Genomic DNA, 17067 nt, shown 5'->3' on the forward strand with positions numbered 1-17067 from the left:
TTCGCGATACTAATCCGCTCCTGAGAGCTCATCGTAAACCAAAAATATCGGAAAGTGAATCAATTTTCCCCATAAGAAATAATGGAAATCAAATTAATCCGTGCAAGACACCCAAAAGTATGAAAAAAAAAACTTTTACCACATGAAATATTAAGTTTAATGCAATAGAATAGTAATTACAATAACAACAACAATAAATAACGAAAGAATAATTGACACTTACCTTTAATGAAGATCTGGTGATGATTGATGGGATGGGAGGAGGGGAGAGTGTGGATGGTGTTAGCATTTAGAAGGGTAATCCCCCTCCATTAGGGCTTGAGGTAGCAAGTCCTTTTCTGGGGTTACTTCCCTTCTTCTTTTAATGCCACTAGGATCAGGTTGAGAGTCACTGGACCTCTGTCGCACAACATAACTGGCAGCCTCACCATGCCTAATCACACTATGTATGCCACTACGATTCTTAAATCTTTCAAACCAACCTTTGCTGGCCTTAAATTCACTCACATCAGCACTAGTTGCAGGCAATTTCTTTACCAAATCGTCATGCAACTGCCTAGCCTTTTCACAAATGATTGCTTGAGAGATGCTATCTCCTGCTATCTGTTTTTCATTTATCCACACCAGTAACAGTCTCTCAACATTTTCTAACACTTGCGGTTGCTGTTTCGTAATCACAGTTGCGCCTTTTGCAAGAACAGCTTCCTTGATTGCTGTTTTCTTGCTCACTATAGTAGAGATGGTTGATTGGGGTTTACTATACAACCTGACCAGCTCCAACACACGCACTCCACTTTCATACTTTGCAATTATCTCTTTCTTCATTTCAACAGCCATTAGCATCCTTAGTCTCGAAGGGTTGGCACTGGGAGCTTTCTTGGGGTCCATGGTGACTTATTTTGCAAAAACAGGTACCAAAAACAGTGATAATATGGATAATATGGAATGTACCGAATGTATCCTTAGATGCGCGCACACTGGCTGGCTTGTAAACACTGGCACACATGGGGCAGTTCAGGCCACACATGGACACGTCTTGTACGAACCACATCGCATACCGGGTTTTGTATCGGGAAGCGAGGCAAATTTTCTGCGATATAATGCATCGGTTACCGGATTTATCAGATACCAATAGCATCACGAACCGGGGGTGCACTGTATACAGTGGAACCTCAAATTTTGAACATATCACTTATCGAACTCTTTGAAAATCGACCCCTTTTTTATAACCAACTTTGTCCCCATTATCGAACTCGCCCCTTTTTTCGAACCGCCAGATACTGGACCTGTCCGCCAACCCCCTCTGTCCGTGTCTCCACGCAGGCACCGTGAGCCAGTCTGGCTTTGTTGATGCTTGAGTGAAAACTAACCTGTGGTCTCATTCAAACATTTTACGATTAATTCATTGTGTTTAGTGCTTGTGGGACTGTGAAATAAGCTACCATGGGCCCAAAGAAACTTACTAGTGGTACCCCTGTGGTAAAGAAATTGAGAAACACCATAGATGTGAAATGAGTGGCGAGAATGTGGAAGAGTTGGTGGAGGACCACAGGGAAGAGCTAACTACTGAAGAGCTGGAAGAGCTTCATCTGGAACTGTATCAGACCACAACTCAGGAACTTGCTTCAGAGGAGGAGGAAGAGGAGGAAGATTAAGAAGATTTGCACCAAGTGGAATGATGTCCAAATGTTTATGGAGAAGTACCACCCTGAGCAAGCTGAAACAAGCCATCTTTGCAACAAGTTCAGTGACAGAACCATGTCCCATTTTAGGGAAATCTTCAAGAGGTGCAAGAAACAGAGGACTGTGGACAGTTATTTTGAGACAGGGGTCCAGTGACTCTCAAGCTGGTCCTAGTGGCATTAAAAGACAGAGAAGGGAAGTAACCCCAGAGAGGGCATTGGTACCTGAAGTCCTTATGGAGGGGGATTCCCCATCCAAACACTAACCCCAACTCCCTCTCTCCTCCTCCCTATCTTCCAGATACCATCATCAATCTTCAATAAAGGTAAGTAAAAATGTAATTTTATATGTTTATTTAAATTTATTAATAATTGTACACTATATTTGTTGTGTGTATGTAAAACTATAATGTAATATTATCTATAAAATGTATTCTTTTTGTGAATATTTTTGGGTTTCTGGAATGGATTAATTGTATTTCCATTATTTCTCATGGGAAATATTGCTTCGCCTTTCAAACTTTTCGAATTTAGAACTAGCTCCTGGAATGGATTAAGTTCGAAATTTGAGGTTCCACTGTACCTGGAAAGTACTTGAGGGCCTGGTCCCAAATCTGCACACTGCCATAATTATATACTGGAATGAGAGATATGGAAGGAAGTGTAAAATAAACCCAATGAGGAGCAGGGGTGCAGTGCAGACAATAAGGAAACACTGTATCAACATCCGGGGTCCCAGACTATTCAACATCTTACCAGAGGATATCAGAAACTGCTGGAGCAAGTGTAGACACCTTCAAGAGGAAACTGGACAAATATCTTCACCAAGTGCCAGATCAACCAGGCTGTGATGGATATGTGGGGTGGTGGGTCTCCAGCAGCAACAGCCTGGATGACCAGGCAAGCACCAGACGAGCCTGGCCCATGGCCAGATTAGATGTCCCTCCAAACTGCCAATATCCCAAACCCCTCCTTTAAATAAAGATATTATTATTATTATTATTATTATTATTATTATTATTATTATTATTATTACAGTGGACCCCCGGTATTCGATATTAATCCGTTCCTGAGAGCTCATCATATGCCAAAATTATCGAAAGGTGAATTAATTTTCCCCATAAGAAATAATGGAAATCAAATTAATCTATGCAAGACACCCAAAAGTATGAAAAAAAAAATTTTACCAAATGAAATATTAAGTTTAATGCACACAAACTGAAGAAGACATGCACAGTTAGTAGTACTCTACTAACAATAGAATACACGACACTTACCTTTAATGAAGATCTGGTGATGATTGATGGGATGGGAGGAGGGGAGAGTGTCGAACTTATTGTTTAGAAGGGGAATCCCCTTCCATTAGGACTTGAGGTAGCAAGTCCTTTTCCAGAGTTACTTCCCTTCTTCTTTTAATGCCACTAGGACCAGCTTGAGTCACTGGACCTCTGTCACACAACAAATATGTCCATAGAGCTCTGTACCTCCCGTTCCTTTACGATTTGTCTAAAATGGGCCACAACATTGTCATTGTAATAGTCACCAGCACGGCTTGCAGTAGCTGTGTTAGGGTGATTTTCATCCATAAAGGTTTGCAGTTCAACCCACTGTGCACACATTTCCTTAATTTTTGAAGTAGGCGCAATGGATTCCTCAACTGGCATAGGCTTCTCAGGGTTAGCCCCAAACCCTTCAAAATCTTTCTTAATTTCCATACTAATTCTCACCCTTTTTACCACAGGGTCGGCACTAGAAGCTTTCTTGGGGCCCATGGTGACTTATTTTGAAGAAACAAGCACCAAAAACACAGTTATAATATGGAATGTACCGAATGTATCCTTAGATGCGAGCACACTGGCTGGCTTGTAAACACTGGCACACACGGGGCAGTTCAGGCCACACGTGGACATGTCTCGGACGAATTGCATGTGGCGGGTTTTTTAACGTGTGGAGAGGCAAAATTTTTGCATTAAAATGTATCGAATACCGGATTTAACGGACACCGATGCCATCGAATACCGGGGGACCACTGTATTATTATTATTATTATTATTACTATTATTATTATTATTATTACTGAGTACAGCAAAACCAGGTGGTAATACATCTTTAGCTTTATTGTACCTGTAATAATAGTTTGGAAGTACCATCAAATTGTAGTTGATAAAGACACACAAGCAGCCATTGGAAACTTTATTTAAGACATCATTTGGCCTGTGCAACAGACTTTTTCATGTCTGATAAATTATATCTAGTGGTAGCATAATGTATAAGCAGAACACAGGAACAAAGTTAGGGGTGAATACAAGAGTTTAACAAATACTGAGGAGGACCGAAGATTTGCCCATACAGTGAACCCTTGAATTTCGTTCCAGGGAGTGTGACGAAAGTTGAAATTTACGAATGGCGAAAACATTTTCCCCATAAGAAATAATGTAAATCCAATTCATCTGTTCCAGACACCCAAAAGTATTAACAAAAAAAAAAATTTTTTTTTGACATTAAATATAGATTTACATAAAGAAAACAATAAGACATCAAGTATAAAACAAAAATAATATCATACTTACCTTTATTGAAGGCTCTTGTTGGTGTATGGAAGACAGGAGAAGGGGAGAGGATGGAGAAGTTACACTATTGTTTGGAAGGGGAATCCCCTTTCATAAAGACTTTAGGTACCAAGTCCTTATCTGGGGTTACTTCCCTTCTTTGTTTTTTAATGCCACTAGGACCAGCTTGAAAATCACTGGACCCCTGTCGCTCAAAAAATTGTTCCAGATAGCTCTGTTTCTGGTGTCTCTTTAAAATTTGCCTCAAATGGAACAAGACATTGTCATTGTACATGTTGCTGACACGGCTTTCAACAGCTTTGTCAGGGTGATGTTCCTCCATAAACGTTTGCACCTCGCTTCACTTTGCACAAATGTCCTTAAGCTTTGAAGAAGGCACCTTCTTCCATCTCTCTTCCTCCTCCTCTGAAGCAATTTCCTGAGCTGTGGTCTGTTGCTGTTGCAGATGAAGGTCTTGCAGCTCTTCAGTGGTTAGCTCTTCATTGTGGTCCTCCACCAACTCTTCTACATCCTAGCCACTCACATCCAACCCCATGGAATTCCCCAGTGCCACAATAAATTCCATAACTGGCATAGGGTTGTCAGGATCAGCCTCAAACCCTTCAAAATCTTTGTCGAGGACACACACTAGCCACAATTTTCTCCAAGCAGAGTTCAAAGTCCTGGAAGTCACTCCCTGCCAAGCCTTATCTATAAGGCTTATGCAATGGAGGATATTGAAGTGATCTTTCCAGAGCTCAGTTAGGGTCAATTGAGTGTCTGAGGTCACATCAAAGCACCTTTGAAACATTGATTAGGTGTAGAGTTTTTTGAAGTTTGAAATGATCTGCTGGTCCATGGGCTGGATAACAGGAGTAGTATGAGGGGGCAAGAACTTCACTGTGATGAAACTAAACTCCTCCACCATTTGGTCATCCAAGTCTGGAGGATGAGCAGGAGTATTGTCCATTACCAGGAGGCACTTGAGTGGCAATTTTTTTTCCAGGAGGTATTTCTTCACACTCGGGCCAAATACTACTTCATCAAACCAATTGTGGAAAATTTTTCTAGTGACCCATGCCTTACTGTTAGCCTTCCACATCACACACAATTTACTCTTGGCAACACTGTGTTTCTTGAACACTGGGATTTTCAGAGTGATACACCAGTAAAGGCTTCACTTTGAAATCCCCATCAGCATTACCAGTTAGCCTGTCTTTCATAGGCTTGTGTCCTGGCAGTGCCATTTCCTCCTGCGTGATATAAGTCCTCTTTGGCATTTTCTTCCAAAAGAGGCCTGTTTCGTCACAATTGAACACTTGTTGGGGGAGGAATCCTTCAGCCTCTACATAGTCCTTGAATTCCTGCACAAATTTTTCAGCTGCACACTTGTCAGAACTTGCAGCCTTGCCATGCCTTACCACACGAGCCTTTGCTGGCCTTAAATTCACTAACATCAGTACTCGGTCCAGGCATTTTCTTTACGAAATCAGTATTCAACTGCCTTGCTTTTTCAGAAATTACTGACTGCATAACAATGTGTCCTGCAAACTGTTTTTGGTTTATCCACACCACCAACAAATTCTCAACATCTTTGAGTATTCATGATCACTTTTTTGTGAGCATATCTACCCCTTTCGCAACAACAGCTTACCTGATTTCCTTTTTCTTCACCACAATGGAAGTGAAGGGTGTATGGGGCTTCCAATACATCCTGGCAAGATGGGCCATATGCATGCCACTTTCATATTTTGCAATGATTTCTTTCTTGAATTCTATTGTGTTTCTCACATACTTTACCAAAAGGCTGGCAGTACAAGCTTTCTTTGGGCCCATGGTGGCTCATTTAGAAGATGCAAGCACAAAAAAGAATGGAATAGTATTACGAAATGTATCATATGGACACGTGGAGTGATGTTTACTCGCCAATGAACAATGCTACACTGACTGGTAGTGGTGTGTGGGGTGCTTTTGTGTGGCGTGGATGTTGGGAGGCCACTAATATGCATTCCGGACAAGCAACAAATGGGGAGCCAAATTACAAACCGCGAGGCTATATTTTGACAAAAAAAGTTGTCGAAAGTCGAAATTTACGAAGCACGAGCCTTATGAAACTCGAGGGTCCACTGTATTTGGTAAATCTTGAAATAAATTGTCAAATAAATTATTTTTGTACTTCACCTCACTATGGCACTACTAAATCATCACTCAACAAACCAGCTGTATCTCACCGAGGCAGGGTGCCCCAAAAAAAGAAAAATGAAAGTTTCTCTTTTCAATTTAGTAATGGATACAGGAGAAGCGGTTACTAGCCCCTTGCTCCAGTATAAATATTATTATTGTTTTTAAATAATACAGTATTCAACATTCAATTTGGAGATAAATTATGACTAAATTTCTCAAATTTTGAGTGAAATGTAAAATGATGAATGCTTGCATTAGTTTCTGACAGACTATGTTGGTAAAAGAATAGCTATGCACTTGACTAAATATGACAGTGTATCTGAAAATTTAGCCAGCATGGACCAGTAGGCTGACTCCAGTGCTTCTCAGTATTTGCCCAACTCTTGTATTCATACCTGACTTTGTTCCTGTCTTCTTCACGCATATTGTGCAACCACCATATATTATGTATCATACTTGAAAAAACCTGTTGTGCAGGCAAAATATTGTCTTAAGTTTCCAGTTACTGTGTGTGTCTTAGCTAATTCAAGTTTCTGCTTAACACTGAGACCCCACATTTCCTCTTGGCACCACCACTTGTTTTAGAAACTGTTGTTAACTGCACTTTACTTAATATGTTAATAAAATCACAAAAAATTCTCTAACTCCAGGGAAAAATAGAGACCAGATGATGAGTACATGTGAATGAGCACAAACAATAAACTGATGAGGGTTGCCTACCATTCAGGGAATAATAAATATGAGACAGGTCTTGGATGTGGCTTCTCTGGCCCATCCCAAAGAAACAATGGAGTCAGAAGACAACTGGACACTATTCCTACAGACAAAATCCAGAACTATGAACTTTTGTCCATTTTCTCTGATACTTCCAGCCTTTATCCAGTCAATGTTTTTGGTCTGAAGTTGCCAAAATTTGTTAATGAGAGGTTATACTGTACTGTAAAAGCAATAAAGGGACATTTTTTTCTGAGTTTTGGAGGTTGTGAAGTACCTTTAACATCATTTTGAAAGCTAGATGATGATGATACCATTTGGTGGCTTAACATTAGGGAACAATCAGTTGCATCATCCAGCCCTGGTTGCAACTAACCTGTGAGAGTTAAAACAGAAAACCTTAATAAAGTATAGTACATATAGAACAAGTAAATGTTTGGTGTATAGTATGGTTTTGACTCGGTAAAACCAACCTTTTACTATTATAATTAAATACTGTACATCATTCTTGTTAACACTGTGCTCTAGTTGGTATGCGATGACATAAGCAGTGGTGATGTAATAATAAGTATAATAATATATAATAATACAGTGGACCCCCGCTTAACGATCACCTCCCAATGCGACCAATTATGTAAGTGTATTTATGTAAGTGTGTTTGTACGTGTATGTTTGGGGGTCTGAAATGGACTAATCTACTTCACAATATTCCTTATGGGAACAAATTCAATCAGTACTGGCACCTGAAAAGCTCTGTTCCACAAGGCACAGTACTCGCTCCCATCTTGTTCCTCATCCTCATATCTGACATAGACAAGGATGTCAGCCACAGCACCGTGTTTTCCTTTGCAGATGACACCCGAATCTGCATGACAGTGTCTTCCATTGCAGACACTGCAAGGCTCCAGGTGGACATCAACCAAATCTTTCAGTGGGCTGCAGAAAACAATATGAAGTTCAACGATGAGAAATTTCAATTACTCAGATATGGAAAACACAAGGAAATTAAATCTTCATCAGAGTACAAAATAAATTCTGGCCACAAAATAGAGCGAAACACCAACGTCAAAGACCTGGGAGTGATCATGTCGGAGGATCTCACCTTCAAGGACCGTAACATTGTGTCAATCGCATCTGCTAGAAAAATGACAGGATGGATAATGAGAACCTTCAAAACGAGGGATGCCAAGCCCATGATGACACTCTTCAGGTCACTTGTTCTATCTAGGCTGGAATATTGCTGCACACTAACAGCACCTTTCAAGGCAGGTGAAATTGCTGACCTAGAAAATGTACAGAGAACCTTCACGGCACGCATAACGGAGATAAAACACCTCAATTACTGGGAGCGCTTGAGGTTCCTGAACCTGTATTCCCTGGAACACAGGAGGGAGAGATACATGATTATATACACCTGGAAAATCCTAGAGGGACTAGTACCAAACTTGCACACGAAAATCACTCACTATGAAAGCAAAAGACTTGGCAGACGATGCACCATCCCCGCAATGAAAAGCAGGGGTGTCACTAGCACGTTAAGAGACCATACAATAAGTGTCAGGGGCCCGAGACTGTTCAACCGCCTCCCAGCATACATAAGGGGGATTACCAACAGACCCCTGGCAGTCTTCAAGCTGGTACTGGACAAGCACCTAAAGTCGGTTCCTGATCAGCCAGGCTGTGGCTCGTACGTTGGATTGCGTGCAGCCAGCAGTAACAGCCTGGTTGATCAGGCTCTGATCCACCAGGAGGCCTGGTCACAGACCGGGCCGCGGGGGCGTTGACCCCTGGAACTCTCTCCAGGTAAACTCCAGGAACATACTTCTGGAATGAAAAAATATCGTTAACCGGGGGTCCACTGTAATATAATAATGCATAATAATAATAATATGATACATAATAATAATATAATAATACATAATAATAATAATGTAATAATACATAATAATAATATAATACATAATAATAATAATAACTTATTTCGATAAGGCTGATAGGTTTTACAAAATTGATTAACATTTAATAGTGCATATGGAAAGCCCCTGCTTATGCAGAGCACTTTGGGCAAAAAAACTTCTAAGTATGGAGAACCTATATTTTACCACTTTGTACGACTGGTTCTTGATGAAGCCCACTGTGTGAAATGTTGTAAAGTTGAGATTTTTTCCTGCTTGAAGTGTCTTTGAATTATTTTGCTCCCTCATGGTAGGTTCCTTGATGCCAGTGAGGGGCTCTTGATCTGAGGAATTGGACCCCATGCTTCCCTTCCTTGGTTAGAACCTTAACTGCCCTGGGTTTGTACGTAATTGTCCTTGGCATTTTCTCGAATGGACAATACTTTGGTGTCTCTCTCTGTTTTTAATCCTTGCCAATATCTTTTTTATCATATTAAGGAAATTCTCTAGGTTATTTTACTCACTATGGTGTATGTATGAACTGTGGGTGTAAGAATACTTAGTTTAACCAAATAGGAATTATTGAGAAAATAAAAGGATTGCATGTTGTTTTGTAAGAAGGCAATGTAGACTCGCATCTGCTGCTTTGATGGTCATTCCTAGTCCAAACTCTCAAACAAGATAGGCCATTCTCCAGTTAATTTTATGGGGGAAGTTGGAGTGAGTGGCTCATTTGCCTGTTGCAGCAGTAATGTTTTGAAAAGTCGTCATTCCTTTATCTGGAGAGTCTCACTGCTGCACTTCCTGGCAGCCTGTTAAAATTAGTCAAGTTCTGCATTATTATTTTAAAAAAAATTTTGTACTTTGGCTAGCTTTATTCATTTATCTTTGTCTCGTATATATTTACTCTTCTCTCATATCTTACCCTCTACTTTCCTGCTGATGTGTGTTGCTAAGAAAATTCTTTTTTCTTCATATTTTTTTTTTCAATGTTAACAGGTAAATAGTGTTTAACCTACCTGCACATCATACTTTAATCAGTATTGTAGAAACTTTATTGAATTTTCTCATTTCACTTTTAATGTCATCAGCATGTAGAGGCAGTCAAGATAAATCTTATATTAATTTAGAATAAAGACAGAATGCTTTATCATATTCAAATAGGCATAAATTAAAATAATTTAGACATGGACAGGATTGAAATTTATGATTTATGTACTTAGAAATAAAATACACATTTCTGAACTACTGTGATAAACTTCATTAGGTAATACCTGTGATATACCTGTGACCAGTTTTGAGAGTTCTACCCTTGCAGCCTGGCATGAATCTAGGCTTACCTGTTTTGATGATGGGACTGTAAAATGTGCAGCATGGGAGAAGAAACAATAATCTTTTGTTTTTTTGTTTTACCTTGAGTTTATGTACAATAATAATTCATTGACTGGAGGGTTTGAACCCATGGTAAGCCAGTCCTAAAACTAGCAGGTCGGTGTTGTGTCATTATGATTTCGTGAGTCGTGCAATAATATGAGTGAATGAGCATTTTGTTTACATTATAAGAACATCATTCTTGCACTTCACTGTACAACAAAATTTTTCTTTTTACCAGACATGCGATTTCCTCTTGATGGAAGCGTGGAGCTTTATTTTACTCACTCCCCTGACGAACACCCACGAACAGTGTCTAATGTGTCATGTGACAAGTCTCCATGTGCTATTGCATCGTGGAACTCATACGAAAATATCAACTTCACTTTTGAGCAAGTGGATGACCAAGGTAAGTACCGTTTTTGTTTTTTACACATTAAAGATTGGAATATGGAAGTGTATTAAAGCTGTGTGTGGTTTTCAGTTCTCTTCAGTGCATCAAGGATATCAAACCATCCTAAGAGCTGCTTGAAGAAGGCATCAGATATGGTACATGTCATACTTCATTGGTATATGGTAAATTATATGTATTCAGCTCTTGGCCTAAGGAACTGGACCTGTGCTCCCCTTCCTTGGATTGAAACTGAATACCTCCCATTCTTCCAGGTGCTGTATGACTCCTATGGATTCAGTGCTTCCCCATGAATAATAATAATACTGTAATATCTTTATTTCTGTCTCCATGGGGAAGTGAAACAGAACTCTTCCTCCGTAAGTCATGTGTGTCGTAAGAGGCAACTAAAATGCCAGGAGCAAGGGGCTAGTACCTCCTTCTCCTGTATACATTAGTAAAGTTAAAAAGAGAAACTTTTTTTTTTTTGTTTTTTTTTTTGATGGCCGGTTTGTTGAAAGAAAGACAAAGATCTTTATTTCTACAAGTACATGTACAAGGTATACAAGCCTAGCTGACATCAATGACATACAACTACATAGAAAGCCCCTCATTTTGCAGAGCATTTCAGGCAAATTAGGTCAGTTTTGCCCCAGGATGTGACCCACACCAGTCGACCAACACTCAGGTATCCATTATTACTGATGGGTGAGCATAGACAGCCAGTGTAAGGAAACATGCCCAATATTTCTACACTTCCTGGAAATCGAACTCGGACATTCACTATGTGAAGCAAGAGCTTTCGCCACAGACCACCAAGTACAAAAATGACTAGTGCAGTGGAACCTCGGATTTCATACTTAATCCATTCCAGAAAACTGAAGTAATGTATCCCATAAGAAATAATGTAGATACAATTAATCTGTTCCAGACACCCAAAAATATTAATAAAAAATACATTTTTTAAAGAATAACTATAGTTTTACATACAGAAAACGATGATAAATAAATATAAATGACTAATTTTAATGATAAATGAACATTACATACCTTTATTGAAAACTCTTGTTGGAGTATTGAAGAAGGTGAGGAAGGGAGAGGGAGTTTAGGTTATTGTTTGGAAGGTAAATCCCCCTTTATAAGAACTTCAGGCATCAATGCTCTCTCTGGGGTTACTTCCCTTCTTTGTTTTTTACTGGCACTTGACCCCTGTCTCACTAAAAATCTGTCCAGAGAGCTCTGTTTCTGGCGTCTCTTTAAGATTTGCCTTTTCGCAAATGATTGACTCCACAACACAATCTCCCGCTAACTGTTTTTCGTTGATCTACACCAACAACAACAACTCCACATCTTTGATTGTTTGTGATCTCTGTTTCATTAGCATATTTACCCCTTTTGCAGCTTTAGCTTATTGATTTCTACTCTCTTTGCCAGGATGGAACAGATTGTTGATTTCAACTTCCCATACATCCTGGCAAGCTCGGCTAAATGTACGCCACTTTCGTATTTTTCTGCAATCTCTTTCTTGAATTCTATTGTGGTTCTCATCTTCTTTACCAAAGGGCTGGCACTAGGAACTTTCTTTGGGCCCATGGTGGCTTATTTTGCAGTCACAATTGACAAACAAGCACAAAAATTGCAAAATGTTTTGGATGAATGCTCACTCAACCAGTGACAGAGCTGATACGTACGATTTCTCGATGGAGGTACGAAATCCAGACCAAAATTTTGCCCCCAAAAAGTGTTCTAAATCTGAATTGTATAATATTCGGATCGTACGAAAACCGGAGTCCCATTCTATTCTCAGAGTGTATTACAAAATACTTATAATGTACCAGTACAGTAGGGCCCCGCTTTGGTGCATTTTGCTTTATGGCGGTCCGCTAATATGGACATTTCAAATTATGACCAAAACTCACTATACTGCTCCCTGTCTTTCTAATAGGGTCACCGTGCCCCACCTGGTTTGTTTACATTCTTTGTGAGCACTGCGTCTCTCCATTATATTTCGAAACTTTCCAAAATTTCAAGTGTTTTAAACTTATTTCATTTGACTTGGCAGGTTTTATTTCCTATTTCCAGAGTCTGTTCATTATATTGAGTACTCACTATTATAAATTTTGCATATACAGTGGACCCTCGTGTAACGGCGGCATCGGCTAATGCCAAAATCAAATACAGTGGCACTTTTTGCGTCAAAATGTTGGCTCAGCTAATGCCTATGTACAGCCAGTGTGCCGTTGTTTACAAGCCAGGGAGGATGATTCCACACATACATGCTATATATTTTGTATTATTCCATTGTTTTTAGTGCTTGTAACTTCTAAATAAGCCACCATGGGACCAAAGAAAGCTTAGTGCCAGGCTTGTGGTAGAGAAAGAAAGAAACGCAATAGAATTCAAGAACTTGTAGCAAAGTACCAAATTGAAGGAGGAAGAGCGAGGGGAGAATGTGCCTTCTGCAGTGATTCAGCGATTTTATGATATGTACAATACTATATGTACAATATTAAAGCAGCAGGTATTGATAAAGGCTATAGTGCCAGCCAGCGATAAGTGTAGAATTAACAGTGTAGCAAGTAAGTTAAGCGAGTAAGCGATAAAAAAACGACACGAAAGTAACTGTCCAGTATTGTTGGATGTTTATAGAGCCAGTAAACATATGCCGGCCTGCTGTCTTCCACCACCCTAAACCTCTGCCAGCATCTCTTCCATCAAACTAACTAATTAAACTAACATCTCCTCCAAGGTAAGTGTAAATATAAAAGTGTAAGTATAAAAGTAAATGTAAGTGTAAATATAATCTTTATTTACACTTATATTTACTTACGTAACTGTATTTGTGTATTACCTGGAGTTTACCTGGAGAGAGTTCCGGGGGTCAACGCCCCCGAGGCCCAGTCTGTGACCAGGTCTCATGGTGGATTAGAGCCTGATCAACCAGGCTGTTACTGCTGGCTGCATGCAATCCAACGTACGAGCCACAGCCCAGCTGGTCAGGTATTGACTTTAGGTGCTTGTCCAGTGCCTGCTTGAAGACAGCCAGGAGTCTATTGGTAATCCCCCTTATGTATACTGGGAGGCAGTTGAACAGTCTTGGGCCCCTGACACATATTGTGTTGTCTCTTAACGTGCTAATGACACCCCTGCTTATTTATAAATTAAAAAGTAAATACAGTGGTCCCTCGTTTATCGTCGTTAATCCATTCCTGGAAGTGCGACAATTATCGAAAAAGACGATTTTCGAATAAATTTTCCCCATAAGAAATAATGTAAATACAATTAAACCATTCCTGACACCCAGAAGTATTAAAACAAAAAAAAATTTTTACATGAAATATAGATGTAGTACATAAACAATACAATGGGACATGATGAATGAAACATTAACAGCATAACACTTACCTTTATTGGCGATTCTTCTTAGTGCATGGAAGACTGGAGGAGGAGAGAGATTGGATTAGTTACTGTTTCAAAGGGGAATCCCCTTCCATCAGCACCTTAGGTACCAAGTCCTTTTCTGGGATTACTTCTCTTCTCTGTTTCTTAATGCCACAAGGACCAGCTTGAGAGTCACTGGAGTCCTGTCTCGCAAAAAAAGGGTCCAGAGAGCTGTGTTTCTGGCACCTCATTAAAACTTCCCTAAAATGGGCCAAGACTCTATCACTGTACAAGTTGCTAATATGGCTTGCAACATCCTTCTCAGGATGATGTTTCTCCATAAATCTTTCCATCCTACCCCACATTTCAAAAATCTCCTTAATTTTTGAAGAAGGCACCTTCTTCCATCTCTCTTCCTCCTCCTCTGCAGCAAGATTCTGAGCTGTGATCAGTTGCTGTTCCTGCTGAAGCTCTTGCAGCTCCTCAGTGGTTAGCTCTTCGTTGTGGTCCTCCACCAACTCTTCCACATCCTCCAAACTCACATCCAACCCCATGGAGCTCCCCAATGCCACAATAGAGTTCACAATTGACATAGGATCATCAGGGTCAGCCACAAGCCCTTCAAAATCCCTCTTGTGGACACAATCTGGTCACAATTTTCTCCAAACAAAGTACAAAGTCCTGGTAGTCACTCCCTCCCAAGCCTTACCTATAAGGCTTATACAATGGAGGATACTGAAGTGTTCTTTCCAAAACTCTCTTAGGGTCAAGTGGGTATCTGAGGTCACATTAAAGCACCTTTGAAATATTGCTTTCGTGTAGAGTTTTTTAAAGTTTGAAATGACCTGCTGGTCCATGGGCTGGAGGAGAGGAGTGGTATTCAGGGCAAGAACTTTACTGTGATGATCCTAAACTCCTGCAGAATTAGGTCATCCAAGTTTGGAGGATGAGCAGGTGCATTGTCCATTTCTAGGAGGCACTTGAGATCCAATTTCTTTTCCAGGAGGTAATTCTTCACACTAGGGCCAAACACTTCATTGAACCACTTGACGAAAATTTCCCTCGTGACCCATGCCTTATTATTAGATCTCCAAAACACACACAATTTACTCTTCATAACATATTTTTTTTTGAACACCCTGGGATTTTCAGAATGGTACACTAGTAACGGCTTCACTTTGAAATCCCCACTAGCATTAGCACAGAACATGAGCGTCAGCCTGTCTTTCATAGGCTTGTGTCCTGGCAGTCCCTTTTCCTCCTGAGTAATGTAGGTCCTCTTTGGCATTTTCTTCCAGAAGAGGCCTGTTTCATCACAACTGAACACTTGTTCAGGTTTCAATCCTTCAGCCTCTGTGTACTCCTTGAATTCACTTACGAATTTTGTAGCTGCAATTTTGTCCGAACTGGCAGCCTCACTATGCCTTATCACACTGTGTATGCCACTACGGTTTTTAAATCTCTCAAACCAACCTTTGCTGGCCTTAAATTCACAAATATCAGTACTCGTTGCAGGCAATTTCTTTACCAGATCGTCATGCAACTGCCTAGCCTTTTCACAAATAATCGACATCATAAGACTATCTCCTGCTAATTGTTTCTCGTTTATCCACACCAATAATAACTTCTCAACCTCTTCGAGTACTGGTGATCTCATTTTTGTCAGCATATTTACCCCCTTTGCAACAACAGCTTCCTTGATTTCCTTTTTCTTGGCCACGATGGAAGATATGGTTGTACGGGATTTGTTATACATCCTGGCCAGTTCGGCCACACGTACGTCACTTTCATATTGTTCAGTGATGTTTTTCTTAAATTCAGTCGTATTTCTCACCTTCTTTACCAAAGGCTTGGCACTAGGAGCTTTCTTTGGAGCCATGGTAGCTTATTTAGCACTTGCAAGCACTAAAATGAATGGAATATTATGAAATATTTCGTATGAACACTTGAGGGGACCGTTGCTCACTGGTAAACAATGGCACACTGGCTGGGAAGGGAGGCCGAGGCGGCTCAGAGCCGTGAGTACGCGTCCAGGACGAACGACAATTAGCAAGTCAACCGACCATTTGTGAGCCAATGTTTGGACTAAAATAACGCGACGATTTCCAAAAAGGACGACTATCGAGCCTGGCTATTATCGAGGGACCACTGTATTTCTTATTTATAAATTACATACAGTGTTTAAGTGTGATAGTGTTGGTGGGTTCTGCTGCTGCCTCCATCACCACTAATATGTACGGTTTCTCTCAGTGGCCCTTATAAACCCAACAACAACACTTCCACCACTTACTCCTCTCATACATTATGACATATTCATTCTAGAGTATATATCATGTTTTTATGTTATTAATATTGTTTATTATGACATATTAGATGAATTGTGATAGATAAATAAGCCATAGAGATGATATTAGCATCATATTGAAGCATAATAAACTCACCTCCTACCTGTCTTCCATACACCAACAAGAGTCAGTAAAGGTAAGTGTGATGTTAAATGTTCATTTATCCATTTTATTAGTGCTTTATGTTTATTTGTCATTGTTTTCTGTATGTATCTATATATTTAATCTTTAAAAAAAAAATATTTTTTTAAATACTTTTGGCTGTCTGAAACGAATTAATTGGATTTCCATTATTTCTTATGGGGAAAATTAATTCAGCTAACAGCAAAATCGGTTAAAGGCAAGCTCTCCGGAACGGATTAATGCCGTTACCCGAGGGTCCACTGTACATGAATGTAGTGCAGTTCTTTATGAATTACAGTATGCTAAGTTCATTACAGGGGCATATTTGATCAGAATTTTTTTTTCACACTTATACACCCCGTCAACTAATTACATGAATACCACCTGGTGGTTCACACTTACACTCACTCACCCATTTGACCATAAACACAG

At 39.9% G+C, this 17067-nt stretch overlaps 1 protein-coding gene across 7 annotated transcripts in view; it reads left to right on the top strand.

The window, feature by feature from the left end:
- by (focal adhesion protein tensin) overlaps positions 1-17067 on the top strand; it is an 830704-nt gene that overhangs the window by 455760 nt on the left and 357877 nt on the right. For all 7 annotated transcript variants that reach the window (XM_070090572.1, XM_070090566.1, XM_070090570.1 and 4 more), the window contains exon 8: positions 10637-10804. In XM_070090572.1, coding sequence (XP_069946673.1) covers positions 10637-10804 — 168 coding nt within the window. The remainder of the gene's footprint in view (positions 1-10636; positions 10805-17067) is intronic.

Source organism: Cherax quadricarinatus, chromosome 32, assembly GCF_038502225.1.
Source record: "Cherax quadricarinatus isolate ZL_2023a chromosome 32, ASM3850222v1, whole genome shotgun sequence".
In the NCBI taxonomy this organism is placed as follows: domain Eukaryota; kingdom Metazoa; phylum Arthropoda; class Malacostraca; order Decapoda; family Parastacidae; genus Cherax; species Cherax quadricarinatus.